General features: G+C 45.5%; 2 protein-coding genes across 4 annotated transcripts in view; both read right to left on the bottom strand.

The window, feature by feature from the left end:
• Positions 1–23,273, bottom strand: part of LOC117221507 (discoidin domain-containing receptor 2) — a 251,007-nt gene that overhangs the window by 79,441 nt on the left and 148,293 nt on the right. The gene's annotated exons all lie outside the window — the stretch shown is intronic.
• On the bottom strand, positions 3,450–9,996 carry LOC143258753 (uncharacterized). Its single transcript, XM_076520053.1, has 4 exons — positions 9,889–9,996; positions 9,235–9,472; positions 4,188–9,034; positions 3,450–3,542 (listed from the first exon to the last, which is right to left on the bottom strand). Exons 1-4 carry the CDS (start codon positions 9,994–9,996, stop codon positions 3,450–3,452), a joined length of 5,286 nt encoding a protein of 1,761 aa, XP_076376168.1.

The raw sequence follows: 23,273 nt of genomic DNA, 5'->3' as shown, positions 1-23,273 counted from the left end.
CATTCACGCCAGCAACCATTACGCGTCATTATCGAGATTAGGATCGGGAGTTCGGACTGCTAGGAGGGGCAAGAGGAGAGAGAGAGGACGAGCGGGAGAAGAAGGGCACAGATAACCGAACAGAGAGAGAGAGAGAGAGAGAGAGAGAGAGAGAGAGAGAGAGAGAGAGAAAGGAGCGGAGAACGCCGCGGGGACCTTCGGCTGGTTGTTCTTCTGTTCGACGAGGGCTCGTGTGCAGCGGATGCTGATGGCGCGGGAGGGTGGGCCACGTAGAGAAAGAGGACTGTACTTTATTCACGGTGGTGCCGTCGTGGCGCGGCCCGTCGAAAAAACCAAGCACCAGTCTCGGATGGAGGGGCCATAGGCGAGCCTTCACTTTTTGGCTAATTAACGGCAGTTTCTCCGACTACCGACTACTCCGCGATGCTTATCTGGGGAAGTTCGGGGTACCTCGTTATTCAGCCGGCCGTGAAAAAATCCCCTGCCCGATGACGCGTTCGTTCCTCGGTCCCGCGTGTATATCGGGCCGGCATCGCGAGCGGCCGGGGCCGGCGAACCCAAAAATCCCGATTCCTCTCGAATATCGCGGCGGCGAGGGATTTTTAATGAAGTCGTCCGGGTAGATCGGGCGATCCCGGAGTTTTTGGGGAACCCAGATGGTATGCCGGTCGTTCGGCGAGCGGGGAATTCCATCGTGATCAGCGGTGAATGAGTCCGCGACAGTTCCATGGAGTCGCGTAATCGATTAAGTGGCCGAATCGGATTATCCGTCCGGCAATTAAGATACCATTCAGCATGGAGAGGTTACGTCGGTGCCGGTGTCTGGCCTAGCACGATCACAATGCCGGGGATCGATTAGTAGACACGGTAATTAAGGTCATAGGGTGCATCCGAGCTTCGGTTACTCGAGCCAGCCGGAGCCGCGGACCCTGGTCCCAGACGGAGTCGTTCGCGGACTGCTTGAATTTATCGTGACGCGTGATTAATCATTGGTCACGGACCGCGCGGAACGCGTCGCGGTTAACCCGTCGTCGGATTCCCATGTATCGATCCCGTCTGATTACCGGCGGCTCGAGCAGGTTTGTAATCATTAGGCCGAAACGTTCCCAATTAGAAAGCTCCTCCTCTTCCGTGACATTTCTCCGGCCGCTCTTCGCGGATCCGTAAATTCAGCCAGAGCGATTCCGGGAAAGAACTCTAGAACGCGTCGCAGTCATCTTTTGTAATATCCACAAGTGTTTCGGATTATCACGGTGATTAATTAAGTGATCAGTGTTTGGTGGCAGTGCAGTGAAAGATCAGCTGTGCGTTGTACGAGGTCAGTGCCCTTCGACATCATGAGCCACAATTCCAGCCAGCAAATGCATCCTCAACTAAATAGGCGAGTTTCTTATTGATAATATTTTTCATATTTCTCTGATAAACAAATCCTTTACGTCCTTCAACGCGATTATTTATTATTAAATCAGCTTTGCGAATCATTCGTTGAATTCTGTTCGGACACGGAATTATTTAAATTAAAATATCATTTACGAACTTTGTTAATCTTCACTGTACACCTTGCATACAAATTTCATATGGTACACACGAGGTGTCATGCACACCAGAAAATTGGAAACGCTGTCGCGGTTAAACTTCATATTATTTCGGGTCCGAAAAATTAGTAAATATTCTTCAGACGTTCTAAAGTAAAGGTGAACAGCGTATTTCTTAAAAATATCACTTTTACGGAGTAAAAAAGAATCCGGAAAGTTCACGCTTCGTGACTTGTTCAATACTTCGAACGCGGCTCGAGTCCGTTCCGACGTTCTGTCAAAGCCTCGTGCTGCGGACTCTCTCTCTCTCTCTCTCTCTCTCTCTCTCTCTCTCTCTCTCGTACCGTCACCTCTCATTGGCCAGTGTTTTTCGTTAATAACTCGTAAACAAAGCCGCGGATTGCATTTTCGCAAAGGAAAAAGTTACTTCAAATGACCGCAGCTACCCCTCATTTTCGGCTGTTAAAATAATTGTGGAACACCCTGTATAAATTTCGATCGCGGATCTAGATCGAGGACCGGCTATAGAGGGTGGGTTTATAGTTGCCGGTCGAAACGGACCACGGTTTCTCGCGTTATTCCCGGCATTGGCGCCGGCATTACGTTCCCTGTAAATCTAACCCCGCGATACCACCTGGGAACGAAGAAATCACCTGGATTTAGTGGCTCGTTTGTTCTTGGACTCCTACGATACGCACATTGCCATCTTTCATCCGCTGAAACACCAGCCTCGGACGCCGACTTTTACCCGCGGTCCGGCTACACATAAAGTGCCCTTGTGCCGGGCTCTGGACGCTCGATTTCCACGGTATTCGCCTTTTCCTTCCCTTTGAATAAGTCATACTTTGGCGGTCCGACTTCTCTCTCTCTCTCTCTCCCTCTCTTTCTCTCTCCCTCTTTCTCTCAAGCTCTCCCTTTCGAGCCCTCTCTCTGACGTGCTCGACGTTCTAATGCACCGCAGACCGGCTCGTGATAAATAACTGTTTCAGGATTGCGAGAATAAGGCAACGTTACGGAATAAACCCCTTGATTCTAGGTGCTGCTACTAGAAAAACTCATTTCGCAAATCTTTTGCCAGAAATTTTCTACCGGTCAAACTGGCTTGTTTCTGATTTTTTCTTTTACAATTCTTGATATCATAAAAATGTTTCTATGAGAAATTTCTGGACGAGACTTTATCGCAGCTTATATTGTCATTGATATAAAAAGAAGTTATAGAGTCAGTAGTTACAGCGTTAACCCTTAGAGCTCTATGGACGCGTATATGCGTTTGGCGAAAGTCATCCGTGTAGCCTGAGGCCGCATTTATGTGTTTTCTCGAAGTCATCGGCCTGGACTAAGGGCGCATATATGCGTTTGTCGATTTTTTCAATCGACATGCAGTTATTTTCGTGTAAAATTAATACAGGGGCGCTCGTTAGTAATTTGCCTTCCTTAGGTAGCGGTTGAGCAATATTAGGGTCATAAAAATCCCCGGGAATTTCCGAAACGGAAATCCCATTTTATGTCCCACTCTCTAACCAATTAGATTTCAAAATAATTACCTGCACTGTCACCTTTTCGCGACTCGAAGCACTCGAAACGACTCAGTCAGCAGTGTCGTCTTGCGAATGTAAGAACCTCACGGTCTCGCTCGCTTCAACAACGATAGTGCGGAATATAACTTGTTCGATTATTTCTTTTTATTCGTGACTGTTGAGGACTCATCAGATGGATGACGGAGATCCTCTGAATATTGCACTTGGTGCCGACTACCTCGAAGGACCACCCACTGTAGTGGGACTATTTGTAACGCGCAACCTAACCGTTACGCGTATCTATCTATGTGTTCTGTTCTTCTGTACTCTAAGAATGCTCTGTCTATACTGTTGAGAATGTTCTGTACTTTCTGTTGAGAATGTTCTGTCTATCTGTCTATCTGTACTCTAAGACTGTTCTGTCTTCTATGAGTGTTCTGTCTGTACTCTTGAGAATGGTCTGACTGTACTGTTGAGAATGATCTGTGCTCTAGAGGACCGGAGTCATGTCTCATATCACCTCGGTCCTCCCTACTTCTCTTAACCTAGGGTGGGCGGCAAGGAATTACGGTCCAATCACGGCAATCCCAAATCCAGCGAGACTGTCCCAAAACGGTGGGCCGGGAGTTAGGAGGGAGAGTGACAAAATCTGCTCCTGCGAGACATCCCGCGCTGATGGGCCTACGTGCCCGAACAATGCCAGACCCAACCGTCATTGACTGGACCGTAATCAAGGACCAGGAGACGTTATGACGGTGCCACATGTGCCCGGGAACGGCCCGGGACAGACCCATACCGTCCGGGTACCCAAGCACATGGCCCCTGCCATAAATCCTGGCCACTTGGCCCTAACATACCGCCCACCTTGAACCTGCATCGCATGTTCAACTATGTCTATATTTGATAACCATATAAGTGTAAGCTTATGATATGATTACAATCTACGTATTCTGTGCGAATATTACAATATTTACAATGATCGAGATTTACACTATACATAGTTGCGCTACACCTCGTGTGACATTTCTAAGTGATCTAACGGTATTATACACAATTTTGTCACGGGTCGTTTAATTGTTCCGGTTGACGTTCTGACTGTTGCGACACGAATCACTCCATCTGTACCAGGGTGTACCTGAACGATTCTTCCCATGCTCCACTGTAACGGGGGTAGATTGTCCTCCTTGATGATGACCAAGGAATCCACGGCTAATTTCGACGTGGTGGAATGCTGCCATTTGTGTCGTTGCTGCAACTGTTGAATACATTCCCGCTGCCACCTTTGCCAGAAATGCTGGACCATTTGCTGGATTAGCTGGTATCTGTTAAGTCGAGTGACCTTGATATCTCGTAGGTCATGAGATGGCAGTGTTGTAAGGGCAGTACCAATTAAAAAATGCCCAGGAGTCAAAGGGTTTAGGTCTGTGGGATCTGAGGATAATGGTGAAAGTGGACGTGAATTTAAACAGGATTCTATTTGCGTCAGTAACGTATATAGCTCTTCGAACGTGAGCCTCTGATCTCCTATAACGCGTGTGAGGTGGTATTTAGCAGATTTTACCGCTCCCTCCCACAATCCACCAAAGTGTGGAGAGTGCGGAGGAATTAATCGCCATTCGATGGATTCCTGACTTAGTGCGTTTGCAATTTTTTCGTTGTGTTGTTTGTCCTTAATTAAGATATTTAGCTCGTTTCGCGCCCCAATGAAGTTTGTACCGTTATCGGATATGATACAATGACATCGTCCCCGTCGGGCAATAAAACGCCGGAAACAGTTTATGAAAGCGTCGGTACTCAAGTCGGTAGCTAATTCTATATGTACGGCTTTCGTAACGAAACATACAAAAATGCATAGGTATGCCTTGACTGTTACCTTGCTTCTCGTTCTCTCCTTTGTAAAAAATGGGCCTGCGTAATCGACTCCACAGGTAATAAATGGTCGCGCTGGGGTGACTCTCGACGCAGGTAATTGACCCATCTGATAGGTTTGACTCAATGGGTTTGTTTTGAAGCACCGTACACATTTCCGTATGTTTCGTTTTACATTATGTTTTGCTGAGACTAACCAATACCTGGTTTGTAATGACGTTAAAACAGCCTGACATCCCGCATGCATTAACCTGTGATGTTCGCATTTGATTACTAAATCCGTTAGCGGATGCCTTGGTGGCAATATGATCGGATGTTTTTGATCGTAGTCTATGGGTGCGTTGGATAGTCTTCCGCCCACCCTGAGTAGTCCGCCATTGTCCAGAAATACATTTAGGGACCGTAGCGCACTGGAATTTGGAAGTGCTTGTTGCGTTTGTACTAATCTGATCTCTGTCGAAAATGCCTCCCTTTGCGCAAGTAATTCCAAACGTGTTCTCGCTGCATTGATTTCTATTGTTGTCAATGGACCCGTTATTAGCGAACCTGATGCGTCACCTTCTAATTTGTTAACTCGGTTTCTCATAATTTTGGCAAATCTGAGGCAGTATGCTATGCTTCTGAGTAATCGCGTATAGGTTGAGAATCTCCTGAAAATGCTACTCTCTGCAGTCGACATAGTCAACACAACCGGTTTCCTTTCCTTCTCTTCCGGAACGTCGATAGGGTTATCTAACGCGCTAGGCCATAGACTTGAGCTCTGACGTAACCAGGTGGGACCGTCCCACCAAATGGTTGTGTTCTGTAATGTACCTGGTTTTGTGCCTCGCGAAATTAAATCTGCCGGGTTGTCTTCAGAGGCTACATGTCTCCAACTATCACTTGACGTTAAACCTTGAATTTGCGATACTCTATTGGCTACAAAGGTTTTCCATTTGTTTGGGGAGCTTCGAAGCCAGGCGAGGGTGATTGTCGAATCTGTCCACAGGTACTCCTTAAACTTTACTGTGTCTAATGCTGTTCTAACCTTGTTTACTACATTTGCTAGTAATAATGCGCCGCATAATTCTAATCTCGGTAATGAAATGGTTTTGAGCGGTGCGACTCTGGACTTTGCACACAATAAGCGCGTTACCCAACTACCTGACAGATCCCTAGAGCGCAGGTAAACACAAGCCCCGTACGCCTTCTCGGACGCGTCTGAAAACCCGTGCAATTCTATATCATCTAAACACTCTGAAATTGCACATCGCGAGATGTTCATTGCTCCTACCTTGCTAATATCTTGGCGGTATTGGAGCCATTGACTATGCAGGTTCTGCGGTATTGATTGATCCCAACCTGTCTGAGTCTGCCATAGTTGTTGTAGGATCAATTTTGCGACTATTACAATGGGGGATATTAGTCCTAACGGGTCAAAAATTTGAGCTATTTCAGAAAGAATAGTACGTTTTGTGACACGCTGGTCCTGTGGGGCTTCTACTCTAAACATTAAGTGGTCGGTGGTCGGTGACCACAAAAGGCCTAACGTTTTTGGGTCTTTATCTACGGCGATTTCGCGATTTCTCTCTGTACTGTCTGTCGCTGTAACTGTCGGGCAATTGCTTGCCCATTTACGAAGGTCCATACCTGCTTGTGATAGAATTTGCGTCAGCTCCCCCTTTAGCGTTTCTATTTCCTGTTCTGTTTGAGCCCCAGTTAATAAATCGTCTACGTAGAAATCATTGATTATAACCTTACTGCTCGTCGGAAATGTGTGAGCACAGGTTAGTCCAATTTCGTGCAGAGTACGAGTCGCTAGGAAAGGAGCGGATGCTGTACCATACGTTACTGTGTTTAACTCGTACTCTTGGACTGGGAGATGGGGCTGTGCTCGCCACAAAAGTCTTTGATACTTCCTATCTGCTGGGTGAACTAAAATTTGTCGGTACATTTTAGCAATATCGGCTGACAGGACGTACCGATTATATCGAAAACGAATTAAGATGGAAATTAAATCGCTTTGAACTGTAGGGCCCACTAATTGGATGTCGTTCAATGCAAGGTCTGATGAGGATTTTGCTGATCCATTGAACACAACACGAAGCTTCGTTGTCGTGCTGCCTTCCTTGAATACAGCGTGGTGGGGAAGATAGTAGGCGGATTGCTCGTGTGTATCTTCTACAATGCGCGACATATGCCCTAACGTCTCATATTCTGACATGAATTCTGTATACTGCTGTCTTTTTTCTGGATATCTTGCTAACCTCCTTTCTAACGAATATAACCGCCGTTCAGCTTGCGCTCGCGAAGTACCTAACTCATTTGCGTTGGATTTAAACGGTATTCTAACGATATATCTACCGTCCGTGTCTCGTCTTATGGTCTCCCTAAAATGTGCCTCGCATTCATCGATTACTCTAGTATCGCTTGGGGTTAGTTCCTCTATGTCCCAAAACCTCTCTAATTGAGATTGCAGGTCATTGAGTGTGGCTAAACAACACTTATTCTCTTGTGGTAATTTCTTATCTGCCCAGGTAGGAGTGCCTCCCAAAACCCAACCGAGTTGGGTCTTTTGCAAGAGCAGGTTGGGAGTTGATTTGTGTTGACCGACACATAGCAATGTCCAAAATAGACCTGCTCCAATGAGCATATCTATTGGCCGTTGTAAATGGAATTCTGGATCGGCTAGCTCTATGTGACTTGGAATTTCTATTTTTTCTCTATGTATCTGAAAATTGGGCATGTCTGACGTGATGGTTTCTATTGATAGGCATTGTACCGTGTGTTGAGATTTATTATATCGCGAATGAATTGTTAGTGTTGCTCTACCTTCTATGGAATTTACTGCCCTTCCTAACCCTGTCACTGTTGAACTTATTGCAGTCGGTTTGATGCCGAGTCGTTGGCAAAATGCCGTGGTTATAAAGTTTGCTTGAGATCCCGAATCTAATAATACCCTGCATTTATGTGACTGACCACCCTTGTCCTTGACATAAACTATTGCTGTCGATAATACGGCATGCCCTATTGTATTTGCTACGTTAGCTGTGAGTACTGGGGGTTCTCGCGAATCTGATTCTCCTGTATCCGCGTAGCCTTCTTCTGCGCGTTTGAATTCGGGATTATGTAATAACGAATGATGCTTCCTTCCACACTGTTTGCAATGACTCCGTGTACACGCCCGTACCCGATGTCCCGATGACAAACAATTGAAGCACAGCCGGGCTTCTTGCACTATCTTTGTTTTTGTATTTAAATCGCTGTTCTTAAATTTGTCACAGTTATATATCGCGTGATTGGCCTTACATGCGGGGCACCCGGCTGAGTTAACTACATGCGAAGCTATGTAGTTGTAACGAGGGGTATTGTTTGTTCCTCGAGGTCGCTGGTCGACCCTGGGTGCAGCTACCTGAACACTGACCGCGATATTTGCTAAATATTTGGAACGTTCTTCTATAAACGCAGAGAATTGACCAAATGTAGGCATTTCCGACTGAGATATTATTCTCCTTTCCCATTCTCTCATGGACACTTGACCTAACTTTCTGGACAATAATGGAACTAACATGGTATCCCAAGTTTCAACCGATTCACCCAAAGACATTAACGCTATTCTATGATTTGTAGCTTCGTCCAGAAATTCCCGCAATGTGATGTCTGATTCCCTTTGAATGGATTTTAAATCAAGTAATGAATTTACATGATGCCGCTTGAGACTTGTGGAATCTTCATATCGCGACTTGAGTAATTCCCATGCATGTCTGTAATTTGTTCCGGACACGCCTAACGCTTGAATCACACGAGCCGCTACCCCCTTGAGTGAGGTGTTTAAATAATGGAACCGTTGTATATCTGTTAATGAATTATTCTCGTGAATCACTGATGTAAATGTGTCTTTAAATTTCACCCAATCACTGTAATTGCCATCAAAGGAAGGCAGTTGCAGTGTCGGTAATCTAATGTTTATTGCGGTATCTGCAGTCTGCGCGGATATCGGGCTGTTCGTGGTTATCCTACTCTGTTCCGGAGTGGCACGGGCAATGACTATTTCAACTTGATCTATCAGATCAAAATACGCCGTCTCGAATTCTTCGCGCTCGATCGCGTGCGCTGCTTCGGCGTCCGTTCCAGCTACGAGTATTTCGATTCTCGTTTGAATTCTATTAAAATTGTCAAGGAGACATACATTTGCTTCTAACCGTTTCTTAAGAGAGCCCACCGAAGTCGTGGTCGCGAATTTGCAAATAAACGTCTTAAACCGCGTGAGTGCAGCCTTGACCGTTCCGCGCTCGATCATCAACGGTTTGAGATCTTCCGCCATAGTGATTTACTGACGCAAATGGGACTATAAAGGTACTTATCACGCTGGGATACTTGGTACTGCTGTCGATGCCTGTTGGCTGCACTGGGATGCTGCGTTGTTCTGCAATGATGTTGAGCTGCTGCGTGATTGTCCTGCTGTGGTGCTGGACTTCTGTGGTGTTGCACTGCTCTGAAGCTATATGCACTGCCTTCTCTGGATGCTGTAGCCTCCGGAAGAAACTTCTCGTCACTGAGCTCCTGAGATTCCTGATTGAAGCCAGGTGTTGGTGTTCTCGTGATACACTGTGCTGCGTGGCTGTAGCCTCTGATGATCTTTCACTTCGTCTGTGCGTTCTTAGATCCGGCTCGAAGGACCAAATGGTGCGTGGCTGTAGCCTCCGATGATCTGTCACTTCGTCTGTGCGTTCTTATATCCGGCTCGAAGGACCAAATGTTGAGGACTCATCAGATGGATGACGGAGATCCTCTGAATATTGCACTTGGTGCCGACTACCTCGAAGGACCACCCACTGTAGTGGGACTATTTGTAACGCGCAACCTAACCGTTACGCGTATCTATCTATGTGTTCTGTTCTTCTGTACTCTAAGAATGCTCTGTCTATACTGTTGAGAATGTTCTGTACTTTCTGTTGAGAATGTTCTGTCTATCTGTCTATCTGTACTCTAAGACTGTTCTGTCTTCTATGAGTGTTCTGTCTGTACTCTTGAGAATGGTCTGACTGTACTGTTGAGAATGATCTGTGCTCTAGAGGACCGGAGTCATGTCTCATATCACCTCGGTCCTCCCTACTTCTCTTAACCTAGGGTGGGCGGCAAGGAATTACGGTCCAATCACGGCAATCCCAAATCCAGCGAGACTGTCCCAAAACGGTGGGCCGGGAGTTAGGAGGGAGAGTGACAAAATCTGCTCCTGCGAGACATCCCGCGCTGATGGGCCTACGTGCCCGAACAATGCCAGACCCAACCGTCATTGACTGGACCGTAATCAAGGACCAGGAGACGTTATGACGGTGCCACATGTGCCCGGGAACGGCCCGGGACAGACCCATACCGTCCGGGTACCCAAGCACATGGCCCCTGCCATAAATCCTGGCCACTTGGCCCTAACAGTGACACCCTACAAAATGTCAAATCTTGAGGAATATTTCACAAGGGACGACAGTGAAATAGATCATCAGACATTGAATCAGAAGATTAATTATTTAACCTTCTGCAAAAGAATCACTATAATTGATTACTATTTGCGCCTTGAATAGTCACTTCGGTGTGGCAAAAAAGTATTCCGCCCCCAGCGATGGTCAGCGATAGCCGCGCTCCGTCCCTACGAACCGTTTCGGCCAGGAGTATTCAGAGCTCAAAAGGTTAAGCCCTATACTATTGTGTCAGGCTCGTTAAGAATACAAGTAAATTTATATAAAGAATATAAGCCACTAAACGTGAATGTTACTCGTGCCTTTTAAATCGAAATCAAATTCTACCCTTCTATCATCGATATTTAAACATCATGGTACAGGTTGTAATCAACTTATCTGTGAAACAAATCATGGTGCAAGAGATTATTTTATAACAGTATGGAGAAGATAATATTGTCTTGCCCTCATCATAAGATTTTTTGTTGCTAACGCAATACGCACATTTTATTGCATTTCATGAAACTCGTAAATGTTTGTATAAAAGCGTATATAGAGACAATCGCGACATTCGGGATTTTTTTTCTAAGAATGAATAAAAATCAATACTTATTAAAGATGCCACCGATGCTTTACAAGACATAAAATTTCTCTACGTTCGAAATCTAGCGGTCAGCTTCGAAATAATTCGCAGATCTACAACTTAATATTTTCTCCTGTCGACCAAGGAAGAAGTGAATCATTAGATTCAAGTTTCCAGAGAAGTTTTCGTACTGACGCGGTACGAACGGCGAAATTTTTCAATTGCTAGAAACAGATTGAATGGGTACGATATTGTAGAAATTTGCACGCCGCTGGTCGTAAGTTTCCCGAGCAGCTGCGCTGTGCCCGCGAGTTCGTTTCCGCCCCTAATTTAGATGCAATTAAAATTAAACAAGTTCTTCCGCGCTCGAGAACGTTTGCACGGTCGTTTTATAGAAGAGCCGCGATTTTCTTGAAAAGACACGCTCTGGTAATGGAGGCCGCGACGGTGGTGGGGGAGAGGGCACCCAGCACAGTACTTGCATACAGGCATATAAACGAGCGTACACCATTGCTACCCCCCTCGCACTACCGGCATTTCTGGATCGTTAACCGGAGCTCGTCGAGAAACTCTCGAGCGCGGGCGAAAAATTTGTATCCAAACTAGTTTCCGTGCACCCTCGAGTGGCTCCGCTCCCGTGAAAAATATACCGGGACCCGCCATCGATAAATCCCGAAACGACGGATCAGACGCCGCAAGTTTTTTCAATATGTAATTTCCAGCCAGCTGGAAAACCGCTGCACAATAATTTTCCAGTTCAATGCCGGGGCACAATGCCTGGATCCTGCGCCGAATAATCGCTAATGCACGCTGTATTACAAAAGTAGTCGAACGCTTACAGTTCCCCAATGAAATGTGAAATAGCTCCGTTCTAATCAAAGCTTCTATCTACCTATTGATTTTGTCTTGCATGATGAGGATTTTTAACATACTAAGAATATTTTCCTCGAATGGATATAGATATTTTCCTTTAGATATATAGATATTTTATTTTATTTCTATTCCTTAATAGATATAGATATTTTCCTTTATTCCTAAATAATGAGAGAAATGAAAACAATAGGTCCTTATATTCTGCTATGCGTATAAATAAATTGTATGAATGCAATTTTTAGAACAAGGTGTGTAGTTCTGACGTCGTCATCTATCCTCAAAAAAATAATTAACGATAATAATAATTTTCGACCAAGAAGTTCCTAAAAATCACGTTCTGTTGTACGTCGTTAACTAGATATGCTCGCACGTTATTAAATTATCGAATCATTTTAACACTTCAGGCAATCTGAAAGGACTATACAGGGTGTCCCAAAAATGTCTTGCAATCCATAAATAGGGGGTTCCTGTGGTCATTTGAAGTCATTTTTTCCTTAGCGAAAATGCAATCCGCGGCTTCGTTTACGAGCTATCAACGAAAAACGCTGACCAATAGGAAGCGAGCACGGCTGGCGCGAGGCGGTCTAGTCAACGAGCGCACGAGGCCCAGTTCCGCTCATTGGCTCGGCTGTCTCGCGGCAGCTGATCTCGCCTCTCATTGGTCACTGTTTTTCGTTAATAACTCCGAAAATAAACCGCGGATTGCATTTCCGTTAAGGAAAAAGTTACTTCAAATAACCTCAGGATCCTCTCACTTCTGGATTGTGAGACATTTCAGGGACACCCTCTATACTCTTTATTGCAACACAGGTTGAGACAATAGGACAACTTTCAATTTTCTAATAGAAATGACATCGAAGTACGTGAACCAATCCGAACAGTTTCGCGGGGAATGATGAATTTTAATACCAGATAGATGAAACAGTGCGTTTCCGCGACGGAAAACGCGCGGTTTCCGTCCGGAGGGACTCACGGTGCCGGTGGAAAGAATTAGTCGCGCGTGGCGCTCTTTGAGCGGCCGTTTCCATCGTGCGGCCGCATAAATTTGCGCGCTCGTTCGCGGAAAAGACGGGGCAAGCCAGCGCGGCTGCGCGCGCGAGCGCTCGAGTGCCCAGGCAAATTAAAACTCGACGAAGTCGTCCTCCCGTAATTGTCGGGGCGCGCCGCGACTTATTTTCGTAGACCCTCTCGTGGCGACGGCGACGCCGACGACGGCAGCGACTACGGCGACGCTGGAGAATTCGCGACGCGGGTGGGTCCGCGCGCGCACCGTCGCTTTAATACTTGAACGCCAAGGCGGAAGGTGGAAACACGTGTGCGAGCGCGGGGAGACCTCTCTCCTTTTCGCCCTGCCCGGCGCGAGTAATAACTCCTCCAACTAATTCCGGGATTCTCGATGGAAACGCTTCTCGAAGATCTATGAATCCATTCCCAGATGGATTCTCTTATGGTCGAGAGGATTGAATTCCCACTCGGTTCTTAAGCGAATTCTTTTCCCGGAAACATCGAGTCCTTTTGCTGTTTTTATAAAATGGTGGAGTGGTACCAACGAGGGAAGTTCGGCAACTCGAAAATTCTGGTCTCTTCGAAACTGGACAGGTTTGTTAGGGACCTTAAGAGAGGCTTTCAGCTACTTTTATTATCGACTACAATTCGTCTCTTCAGGGCGAAGACGCCCTTTATGTATATCTATGTATCTTTTGTTTTTCTTTTTTAAATTAAATTAATATCTTCGATGACAGAAATATGCACCATTTGGTTGACTACATTTGTGCAAACTTTTGGGATTTCAATGAAATATTGCTCTGTCAAAAAAGTTGCAAAACAATTCGTTGGAATTTGTTACATATTAACCTAATAATTTTTAATTCTGTATTTTTTTATAACACAGTATGTCCTTGCGAGTCTCTGCCTTGTGTGAGTTTTCTTGCCTTTGTGAAAATAAGAAATTAAAACGTGTCGAAAATGTTTATTTTTGCACTTAAAATTAACAGCAAACTAACAGCTGTAAATAAAACTGCTCGGAATTTGTTTCTATAGTAACCTAAAAGTGTCAACTACCAAATCTGAAAACAAAAAAATTATAATCTTAACAGAATGACAGAATGACAATATAATAACACTATACTACACTATACTACACATAACACTATCTACACTATCTACATTTACAAATGAACTTCCGACAGCGTATTTTGATCGTAGCGTAAATATAATTTTACTCAAGGTTTTTGAATAAACCAAACTTCGATTCATTGAGCTTGCCGGGCATAAATATTGGGTTGTTCGGAAAGTTGTTTCGTTTCTCAAAAAAATTTCGTTTTGTAAGCTTGTTAAAGAAGTACGTGATTCAGCATTTTACGAATAATCGACGGGGCTTCTACGAGATAAGATTTTGAAAACACCAGAAAAATATCGGAAAGTTTTTTTTTTATTTGAAACGTTAAAAAATTGTCTTTTATTTTCTCGTGAAAGAACGAAACAACTTTCCGAACAACCTAACAATACCGAGATAAGCTTTCACTTATTTCGCGCCTAATAAACTTTCGTGCGACAAGGTCGAAAATCTTGCTCGTCGCATCTAATTAAATCAATTCAAAAAAACCATTTCTTCACATTGAAAACATATCATCGACAAACAACGATTTAAATTCCGACGAAACCAGTGCGTTCCGAAACCGCCTCCTAATTTCATCCCCGTCAATTTCCGCGAAGCTAATCAACTTATTCGAATACATCCGAGTTTGTTTATACTCGAAGGGTCTCATAATATAAATCGAGGCCCGTTCGGAAGGCACTCGAGTCGGGTCTCGCGAGCTCTCAAGCCAGCGCCAATTCAATTTGTTAATTTCGTTCCCGCGGCGTATCGTTTCGAATGCGAGAGCCTTTCCGAACCGGGCTCCTTTGACGACGTCGTCAAAATTCAGATTGGCTGGGGAACAGGGGGGGGGGAGGAGGAGGAGCAAAGTGGACGGCTGCCGCTCGGATTTTCCTACGGACGCAAATAGCATTTCCACGGTGCACCGGCACGATGCGACGGCGGTCAACCGAGTCACTCACGCTTTACAGTATCTAGCCGGAAATGCAACGAGCACTCCCCGGTGTACCGACGTCGCAGTACGTCGCCTCGGAGATACGTACAAACAGGTTTTACGAGCGACCTTTCCGTGAAATCAGAAGCAGCATCGTGTGTCCCCGACGAATGCCGTTTGCTCCGCACGGGATCCATCAAATTTACGAAATCCCACGGATCCGGCGTGTCTTGCACCCTCATCTTCCGCGATTCTCCCGATCGAAAACCGTAGCGTTCGTACGCGTTGTATTCGCACCCGATATCGTCGCTCCGCGATACAAACTATCTCTCGGGTCGTAAAGCCGATTACGCTGCGCGACGGAGTGGATCGATATTGTTGTCCGTTTGATTAAAAAGGGACAACTGTTCGGTTGATTTAGAATGTGCCGCTCGACAAGAATGAATAAGATCGTGGCTGAATAAGCGCGAATCGAGCAACTGACAACTGATCGATGAATGGGGACTAAAAACGACGATGAACTGGCGAGTGACTACTGATCTAAGAAGAATCGGTTTCGAGGTTTTATGCTATTTCGTGGACAGAAGATCAGAAATTGAGTGGCTAGTGACTCGATGAAAGGGGATGTAAAGGGTGACGTAGCACGCAGTGCCGCAGGTTATCAAGAAACCCTGGACGGGCGGCCGAAGCGGTGCGTGCTCGCGACCCTGTCATAAAAAATGCTGCCGATGAAGGAGTGCGTTATTCAATAGTGCAGAAATGGCTTTATTGCCGGAAAGAAGATGGCTCGAAAATCATAAATGTAGAAATTGCAAGGAAGAAGGCGATGGCTCTGCGACATTGAAAACCTAACGAACGTGACCTTTTGTAGATTGCGCGTCGTTCGTCGAAGGACTGTCGATTTGTCTCGTCGAGCCGAAGATTCCCCGTCGATAAATGTTTTTTAGGGGTAGAAGGAAGAGATAATTCGTCCCGGAGAAAGTTAGGCGGATGCAGCCCGAATTCCGTTGAAAGACGGAACACGCGTGGACGCCGTAAACGCCGCGATTATAAAAAGGAGCCGATCGCGAGGACGCTCTTCCGCGTACGGTGATCGGCCGAGAGACGAGCCAGATCTCTCCCTCTCTCTCTCTCTCTCTCTCTCTCTCTCTCTCTGCCCCTTCGCGAGCGGCAGCGCGCTTTGATCGGCTGCCGGACAGTTCACAAATGGCGGTGATCAAGCATTCTCGTGGGCATCGGCGTCCGCGACGCGCGCGAAAAAGAGGAGAGCCGCGAGCACGGCTAATTACGAGGGCTCCCTTTGACTACCGTGTGTACTGTTAGCGCGGTCGACGCTGCCGGCGCCGATGTTTATCTTCGCGAGCAACCGATGGCAGCCCAAGATGCCGGCGCATCTCCGGCATTTATTCAGCGCGAAAACCGGTACACGCTTCTGCTGCTCCTGCCGATGCGATGGGACGAGGGGAAACGAGCGAGTCGCGGGTTCAGCCTCGGGACGTAAGTATCCGCGTCTCGTTCCAGTCGGCGCGGCGGAGCGCCCCGGTCCGGTCCATCGCCGAGGCGCTTCGACGAGCCGGTCTCGTATTAATTTCGAGCGTAGCTCCGGGTGAGCACTTTGTCTTCGATCGGCGGCCACGCAGTCGCGGAGACCGAACGAACACCTCTCTCGCACCCTGAGCGCGATTTCGCCGCCGGGAACGCGGACTTAACGGCGACAACCGGCCCGCTATCTAAATCAGATTCAACCTCGCGAGCCTGCCTGTCCTCTTCGTGAACGATCCACACAATCCACGGACGGTCGTTCCGAGATCCGCTCCGGCTCGCCTTTTTCGTACCTTCGCTCCCCTTTCTCCTCCTGCCCTCCCCCCTCCGGCAACCGCTCCTCCCACTAAATTATCGCGCGACGGAAGTTTTGATAAGCGGCGACGCGTGAGACGGTAAGAGACTCGGAGTCGCGCGCGGCTCCGGCTGATAAAGTGCTGCAATTTGTACTTTTCTGGCCGGAGGATCACGCCGGAGTCACGGAAATTTGGAAAGTTTCGTCAGTCGGCAGTAGCATGAGTAATCATCCTCGAACGAAACTCGCTGCGAAGTAACGAGATACTTTCGCGACGGAACACCGGTTCTTCGGGGTTGTCGGCCACGGTAGGTCGTTGCGTTGTTAATGAAATAGAAAAGTGCGGGAACGATTTTACGGGGGCTTGTTACGATTGTTGAAAGCAGCATGACAAGTTTCGAGCAATTAGTACTGGATCGTGGGCATTCGAGCCGTTTATTTTTGAAAGTGACATAAGTCACTTTACCGTGATGAAAAGTGGTGATTTTTTAATGTTTGTACGAAATTATTTATACCGAGAAAAATATCAGTATCGTGAGATAACAAGTACAAGTAAATCTTCTCGAAAGTTAGCATCCATATTTTTAAACGTGTTAAAACGCTTAAATATATCGACTTAAAAACAAAGTGACTTATGCCTCTTTCAGAATAAACGGCCCATTTATCGTTCACCAGTAGAAACCAAATAAAAAGGTTTTTCCTTCTGAGGAGCATCAAACTTTCGATATCGTTTGTATAGTTAAATAGTAACTCAATTTTTACCTGTGATGGGGGCTTCTAGTAATAACCCGTTAAGTATGAATTTTATTGTGCTCTTTCAAGTTGGAATGGTATTCTGTTCTCTTGCCATCAATATTTAAGGATTCAGGTAAATGTAGGTACGCAATAAATATAAATTTTCTTTTAAGACATTATTACAAAAGTTCTAATTATTGCAACTGCGATGATAATGGTTCAGCAAGAGGTTAAAAATCTTGAGAGGGAAGAATTCATATTTACACCTAATAAAAACGGTAATATCCAAAGTGTTACCAACAATAGTAACATATCTCACGAAAATCGTCAGATAAAGTTAAAAATCATAACGTTAGTGTTGAATCTTTGGTATTTATCGCAGGCACAACAAGCAGAATTAAACAAATAATCTTTCGCGCTTGGCTCAGGATCTTTGCTATTGTACAACGTTTTTTAATAACTCTTTCTCACATCGCAATGCTCGATAGTTGTATACGTTGCTTCGACGCGCATCCTCTCATCACTCGTACCAACTTCTCAATACAAAATTGTATACGAATTACATAACAAACGAACAATTAGTTAAAAAAATCTCGGATACGTAAGCTTGATAAGAGTGTCACTGAACTGGTTCGATCGTTGGGTGCACCTATCGAGGTCCCACGGTGCCCAGGACTGGTCTTCAGCCAGCCTAAAATACCATCGGAAGAGTACAATGCCGAATAAAAAGTGACAGGTACGCGCGTCGCCACGGGCCATGTAAAGGCATCCCTTCTTCGTGTAGGAGAGCCGTGTTCCTCGTGATACTCGTAAAAATCCATTACCCTGGTCTCTTGATCCCTGTCACGGTAGGTATTCGAGGACGATCGAGAGCGGTCAAAGCGGCCTCGGCGTGCTTTTCTCGTTAGGTCGCCGCTATCTCGGCGGGGGGTGTGTGTCGTTCATAACTCAGCCGAAATATTCGCCCACATTCTGCGCATTAGGATGCACGTAGAACGCGCGCGGGGCCAACTTTATCCGGGGTGCCCTCTGTCCCTTCTCTCCCTTTCTCTCTCTCTCTCTCGCTCGCTCTTTCTCTCTCTTTTCTGGCTAGTTAGCAGCCTCCAGCGCGACGGCGAGTCGCACGCGGTGACGTTACAATAACGCAGCCGACCAAGGTTAACCCTGGCTCGCCAGGTGGAGGAAGGTTGAAGGTAGAGAAGGTGGCGGTGCCGGCAGGAGAAGGGTTGGCTGGCTGGCTGGCGTCGCGTCGGCCCTCTAGAAGAGGGTCCGCTGGGGAGGCGGTCGTTGTGTAGCAGGGCCATGAATTATGCAGTTCGCCGGGGGCTAGGGCCTAGCACGATAGAAGAAGAGAATGCCACCAGAGGGGGGGAGGGGGGAGAGACTGTGAAACGGCGTCAGCCGAGCCGGTAACGGGTCGGAGGAGGATGCAGAGAGACCAGCGCACACCTATGCACGGTCCAGAGCCACTTTACCCTTCCCGTTCAGCCGTTCCCTCCGCTGCCACCTGAATTTCTCCACCACCAGCCACCTCCAGCCACCTCCAACCCACCTCCGACTACCTCCAGTTTCAACGTCGCCGCCTTCCTCCTCCTCGACAGTCGCTACGCCGACACTTTAGCCGGGCCGATTGAAATTTTCATACCGACACGTCTGCCGTTCCAGTTTATGTTCGGAACAAGTGAAACGCCGCGCCGCCCCTTACCCCTTCGTCTACTTTTTATTATTCTTTGCCTCCGACCCCCTCATTTCTGTCTCCGCGTCTCGTCTTAAAGTCCCTCGTCGAAGGTCCTCCTTTTTCGGTCTGATTTTATCGAGCAGTCAATGATTTCGCGTGTCTCTTAACTTGTCTCCTTCCCTCCCTCTCTCTCTCTCTCTCTCTCGCTATTTCCCTCTTTCTCTCCCTTGTTATTTCTCCTTCTCTCTCTCTCCTTCTCTCGGTATTTTTCTCTCTTTCTCTATTTCTCTCTCTCTCTATATATATATATATATATATATATATATTTCTCTCTCTTTCTCTATTTCTGTCTATATATATATATATATATATATATATATATATATATATATATATATATATATATATTTCTCTCTCTATATATTTCTGTCTCTACATATTTCTCTCTCTACATATTTCTCTCTCTATATATTTCTCTCTCTATATATTTCTCTCTCTATATATATTTCTCTCTATATATATTTCTCTCTCTCTTTCGCTATTTCTCTTTCTCTATTTCTCTTTCAATATATTTCTCTCTCTCTCTTTATCTCTCTCCCTATTTCCCTTTCTCTCTATTTCTCTCTCTCTCTCTCTCTCTCTATTTCTCCTCTCTCTCGCTACTTCTCTTTCCCTCCCTCTCTCTCTGTCTGTCTTCCTATCTATCTATCTTTTATTATGTTTTCCCATTTCTCTCGAATCCGGTGTATTTGATCTCCAGCCGCTTTTCACGGTAGACAAACAGAAAGTAACCGAACGGTGAATGCGTGTCGATGTTTCTCGAGTGCACTTCTGCTCCTCTACCTTTCATGCAGATTGCTCGCGGTAGTTCCTCGCCGAACGAGGCAGGAGGAGAGGACTCGTTGATTGGCGCTGAGGCAGCTCGAGAGGATTGATATCTGCGTTCTGTGGTTCGGCCGTAAATTTCGAGCATTGTTTATGTCGTGCACGTTCCGCTGTCCGTAATTGAATTAAGGAACAACATCGAAACGGGAATTTGAAAAAGCTATTTGCCGCGGGAGCGTCCTCCGTCGATCGGACCCCGAGTTATATTTAATTCGCGGCTCTGGAAATTGTTGGGGTTACATTTCCTGAATCGAGATGGCTCGAAATTAACGGCTAATTAAGGAGAGGAAAGCTAATACCGTTATTCTCAAACGAATAGGATGAAGTTTCAGAGTGCAGCGTTGCTGTAATCAACGTTACAAGAAACGCGTTCAGCTGAAACTGAAATTTGTCGCTACGCAACTTTGTACTCTTGAATTAGAGTTTTTGCTAGGATTGAAGAGGCTGTCTGACTGTGGTGGTCTATTCTACTTGCCTATTTTACTCGATATCTTATATACAGGGTGTCCCAAAAATGTCTTGCAATCCGAAAGCAGGGGATTCCTGAGGTCATTCGAAGCAACCTTTTCCTTAGCGAAAATGCAATCCGCGGCTTCGTTTACGAGTTATTAACGAAAAACAGTGACCAATCCGTGCACTCGTTGGCTGAACCGCCGCGCGCCAGCCGAGCTCCCCTCTTATTGGTCAATGTTTTTCGTTGATAACTCGTAAACGAAGCCTCGGAGAACATTTTCGCAAAGGAAAAAGTTGCTTTAAATGACCTCAGGAACCTCTCATTTCCGGATTGCGAGACATTTTCGGGACACCCTGTATACAGGGTGTTCGGAAAATTGTGGTACAACCGGCAAGGAGGTGATTTTACATGCAAAAATAAGTCGAGATAGAGAAATAAAATTTGTTTATTTAAGGCTCCGAGTGGTACATCCTGTAGAATTGAGGACATTTATGGACAGAGGGCCCATAATGCAAACTGGCATAATATGTAAATCTCATCAGAAGTATTAGTCAACATTTAACGATCTACAATTGTTAACTGAGGGATTCCTAATGAACGTTGTTGTCCCCGAGTAAAGTTTAACTTTCGGGCAAATATTTGTAGACACATGGCGGTTCGTTAAAAATAATTTACTTAATTCTTTTCTTATTGTCTCTTTACTCATTTACTGTATTTAACTCTGTGTCTAAATTTTTCCTACGACAGTGAGAAAAATGTGCACAAATATTCTGCTCGTAGAAGCAACGTCACTTGTAGCATTGCAAACTTGAACACGCATGAACAAAGATACGTCTGAATTGCGGAGGGTAAAAACGAGCACAGGTGAAATGGAGAAAGCAAAAAGTGCGTTCCTGTTCCTTTTTCCCGTTGGCAATTGAGGCATCCCGTTCCCTCTCTCTCTCTCTCTCTCTCTCTCTCTCTCTTCTAATTATCCTTCGCGCGCGAAATATGAGCAGCGGATCCGCTCGGAAGCAGTTCCCTCGACTGTCTTCCCATGCAGATTTCAGCGACGGTCGCTCCAGAGACGGTGCATTAACGAGAGGCTCGATTGGCCGAGGAGAGAGAGGCTGCAGCTCGTCGAGGCAGCAACGGCTCGGGGGCCGAGATGGAGAGGGGCTCCAGGAATTGGATGGAGCCTCGACAGTCCATTGGGAACGGATATCGAGAACAATGCGTATTGCTGACAAGGCGGCGTCGAAGTGATACTCTAACCGGGGACAGAACGCGCCGTTTTATTTCAACCGTATCCCTCGGGGCAGACTGGCGGCGCATTAGCTTTTGACGCAAATTAATTATCGATTAACAGCTTCCCGTTCTTTGCTCAATTAATCAACGACTCCGGAGAGAGAGAGAGTGAGAGAGAGAGAGAGAGGCGATTGCTCTTTTACCGGCTAATTAAATCCGCCGAGCAATTAACGTCGGCTAACGGCCGCGAAACTCCTCGGACCGCTTCGAACCTCGCGTGTTTTCGCTGCTCCGCGCCGCGCCGCGCCAAGCCGCCGCGTCGCGCGGAAAAAAAGTCGTCGTCGCGTGTGAATATGTATAGCCCGGTTGTGGGTACGCGTTCGTCTTCCCTGCAGGACGATTACGGCGCTATAAAAGATCACCGCGAAGAAGAATTAACGGCCGGCGGCGTTCTTTTGTTTTTCACCGCGAAACACGCGGCCGGCCGTGTCGCAGATAGACGCGCGCGATTCCACCAACGGATCCTTGGCGTTTACGAGCGCTCGTTATTGCGGATGTCGCGAATGTGATAATTTAATTACACGCCGCGCGACTGATGTCGAACTTTTGCTCCGCGCAACGAGCGGCGCCGTCGCCGCGATTCCGACTAGAATCACGGGAACCTTCCTGCAAATTAGCATCATAATTTCATAAAACGCGGAACCAGAGAAATGCTCTACATTCGCCGACACAAAGATACTTTGCGACCAAAGCGACATAAAGCTGCTGCCAATTCTTATTAATTCTCATAATTAGACCGCGGATCTGGAAAATTAGATAGAAATGTATTTCATCTTTTAATGATGTTAATACAGTGAAAGTAATGCTGCAATGTTTTTTTAATTCCTCTTCTGTCTTCACTGTTCTGTGTTTTGCTTATGCATTTTTGCTGTAAATGTATAAAACCCACGGTCTACTCATAACAAATTCAATTATATTCTGTTCTATTTTTCTCCGATTGTGTTGTAATCTTTTTCTTTTTATTGTTTCAGATAAAAAGTTTTGAATAAAATACATGTGCAAGGTGAAATTAAAGAGTAAAATAATTAGAAGACGTTCTATGCAATTATTTCTGTGAAACGGGTGAAGGATAATCTTTTTACATTAACTGGGTTATCTTCAACGGGTGCAATAAATTATTTGCTAATTTCCAGCAATTTTGGAAGAGGAAATTCGATTATTCGAGTCTCGCGGTTCGTTTTTATAGTTGTTAACAATTGGTGAAAAGTTGAGTAAAAAAATTTGTCCTTGCGTTAATGCATTCTATGTAAAAAATATAATATAAATACATTTGACGCTTTTTTCATAAAGTAAACCATTTGCCAGTTATTTTAGACGGCTTATTACTATTATTATTACTTTAGATTATTATTTAGATTATTATTATTATTATTTTTTTTTTTTATATTATTATTTTAGACGGCTTATTACTATTATTATTATTTTTAGATTATTATTTAGATTATTATTATTATTATTTTAGACACTTATTACTATTATTATTAATAGTAGCAGTATTACAGGAGCAAGTAGTTAAAACGAAAAATTCGCAGTCGATCAAGTAAAAGTTGAAA

The sequence above is a fragment of the Megalopta genalis genome, chromosome 1 (genome assembly GCF_051020955.1).
Source record: "Megalopta genalis isolate 19385.01 chromosome 1, iyMegGena1_principal, whole genome shotgun sequence".
Classification (NCBI taxonomy): domain Eukaryota; kingdom Metazoa; phylum Arthropoda; class Insecta; order Hymenoptera; family Halictidae; genus Megalopta; species Megalopta genalis.
Note: the sequence above shows the minus strand (reverse complement) of the source record. Positions and strands in the feature narration are given on the sequence as shown.

Coding starts and splice junctions, on each gene's coding strand:
- LOC143258753 (XM_076520053.1), bottom strand. CDS start 9,996: ATGAGACATGACTCCGGTCCTCTAGAGCACAGATCATTCTCAACAGTA. Junction 9,473..9,888: donor GAAGACAGAACAGTCTTAGA/GTACAGATAGAC, acceptor GGCTTCAATCAG/GAATCTCAGGAGCTCAGTGA. Junction 9,035..9,234: donor TTATAGTCCCATTTGCGTCA/GTAAATCACTAT, acceptor AAATACTCGTAG/CTGGAACGGACGCCGAAGCA.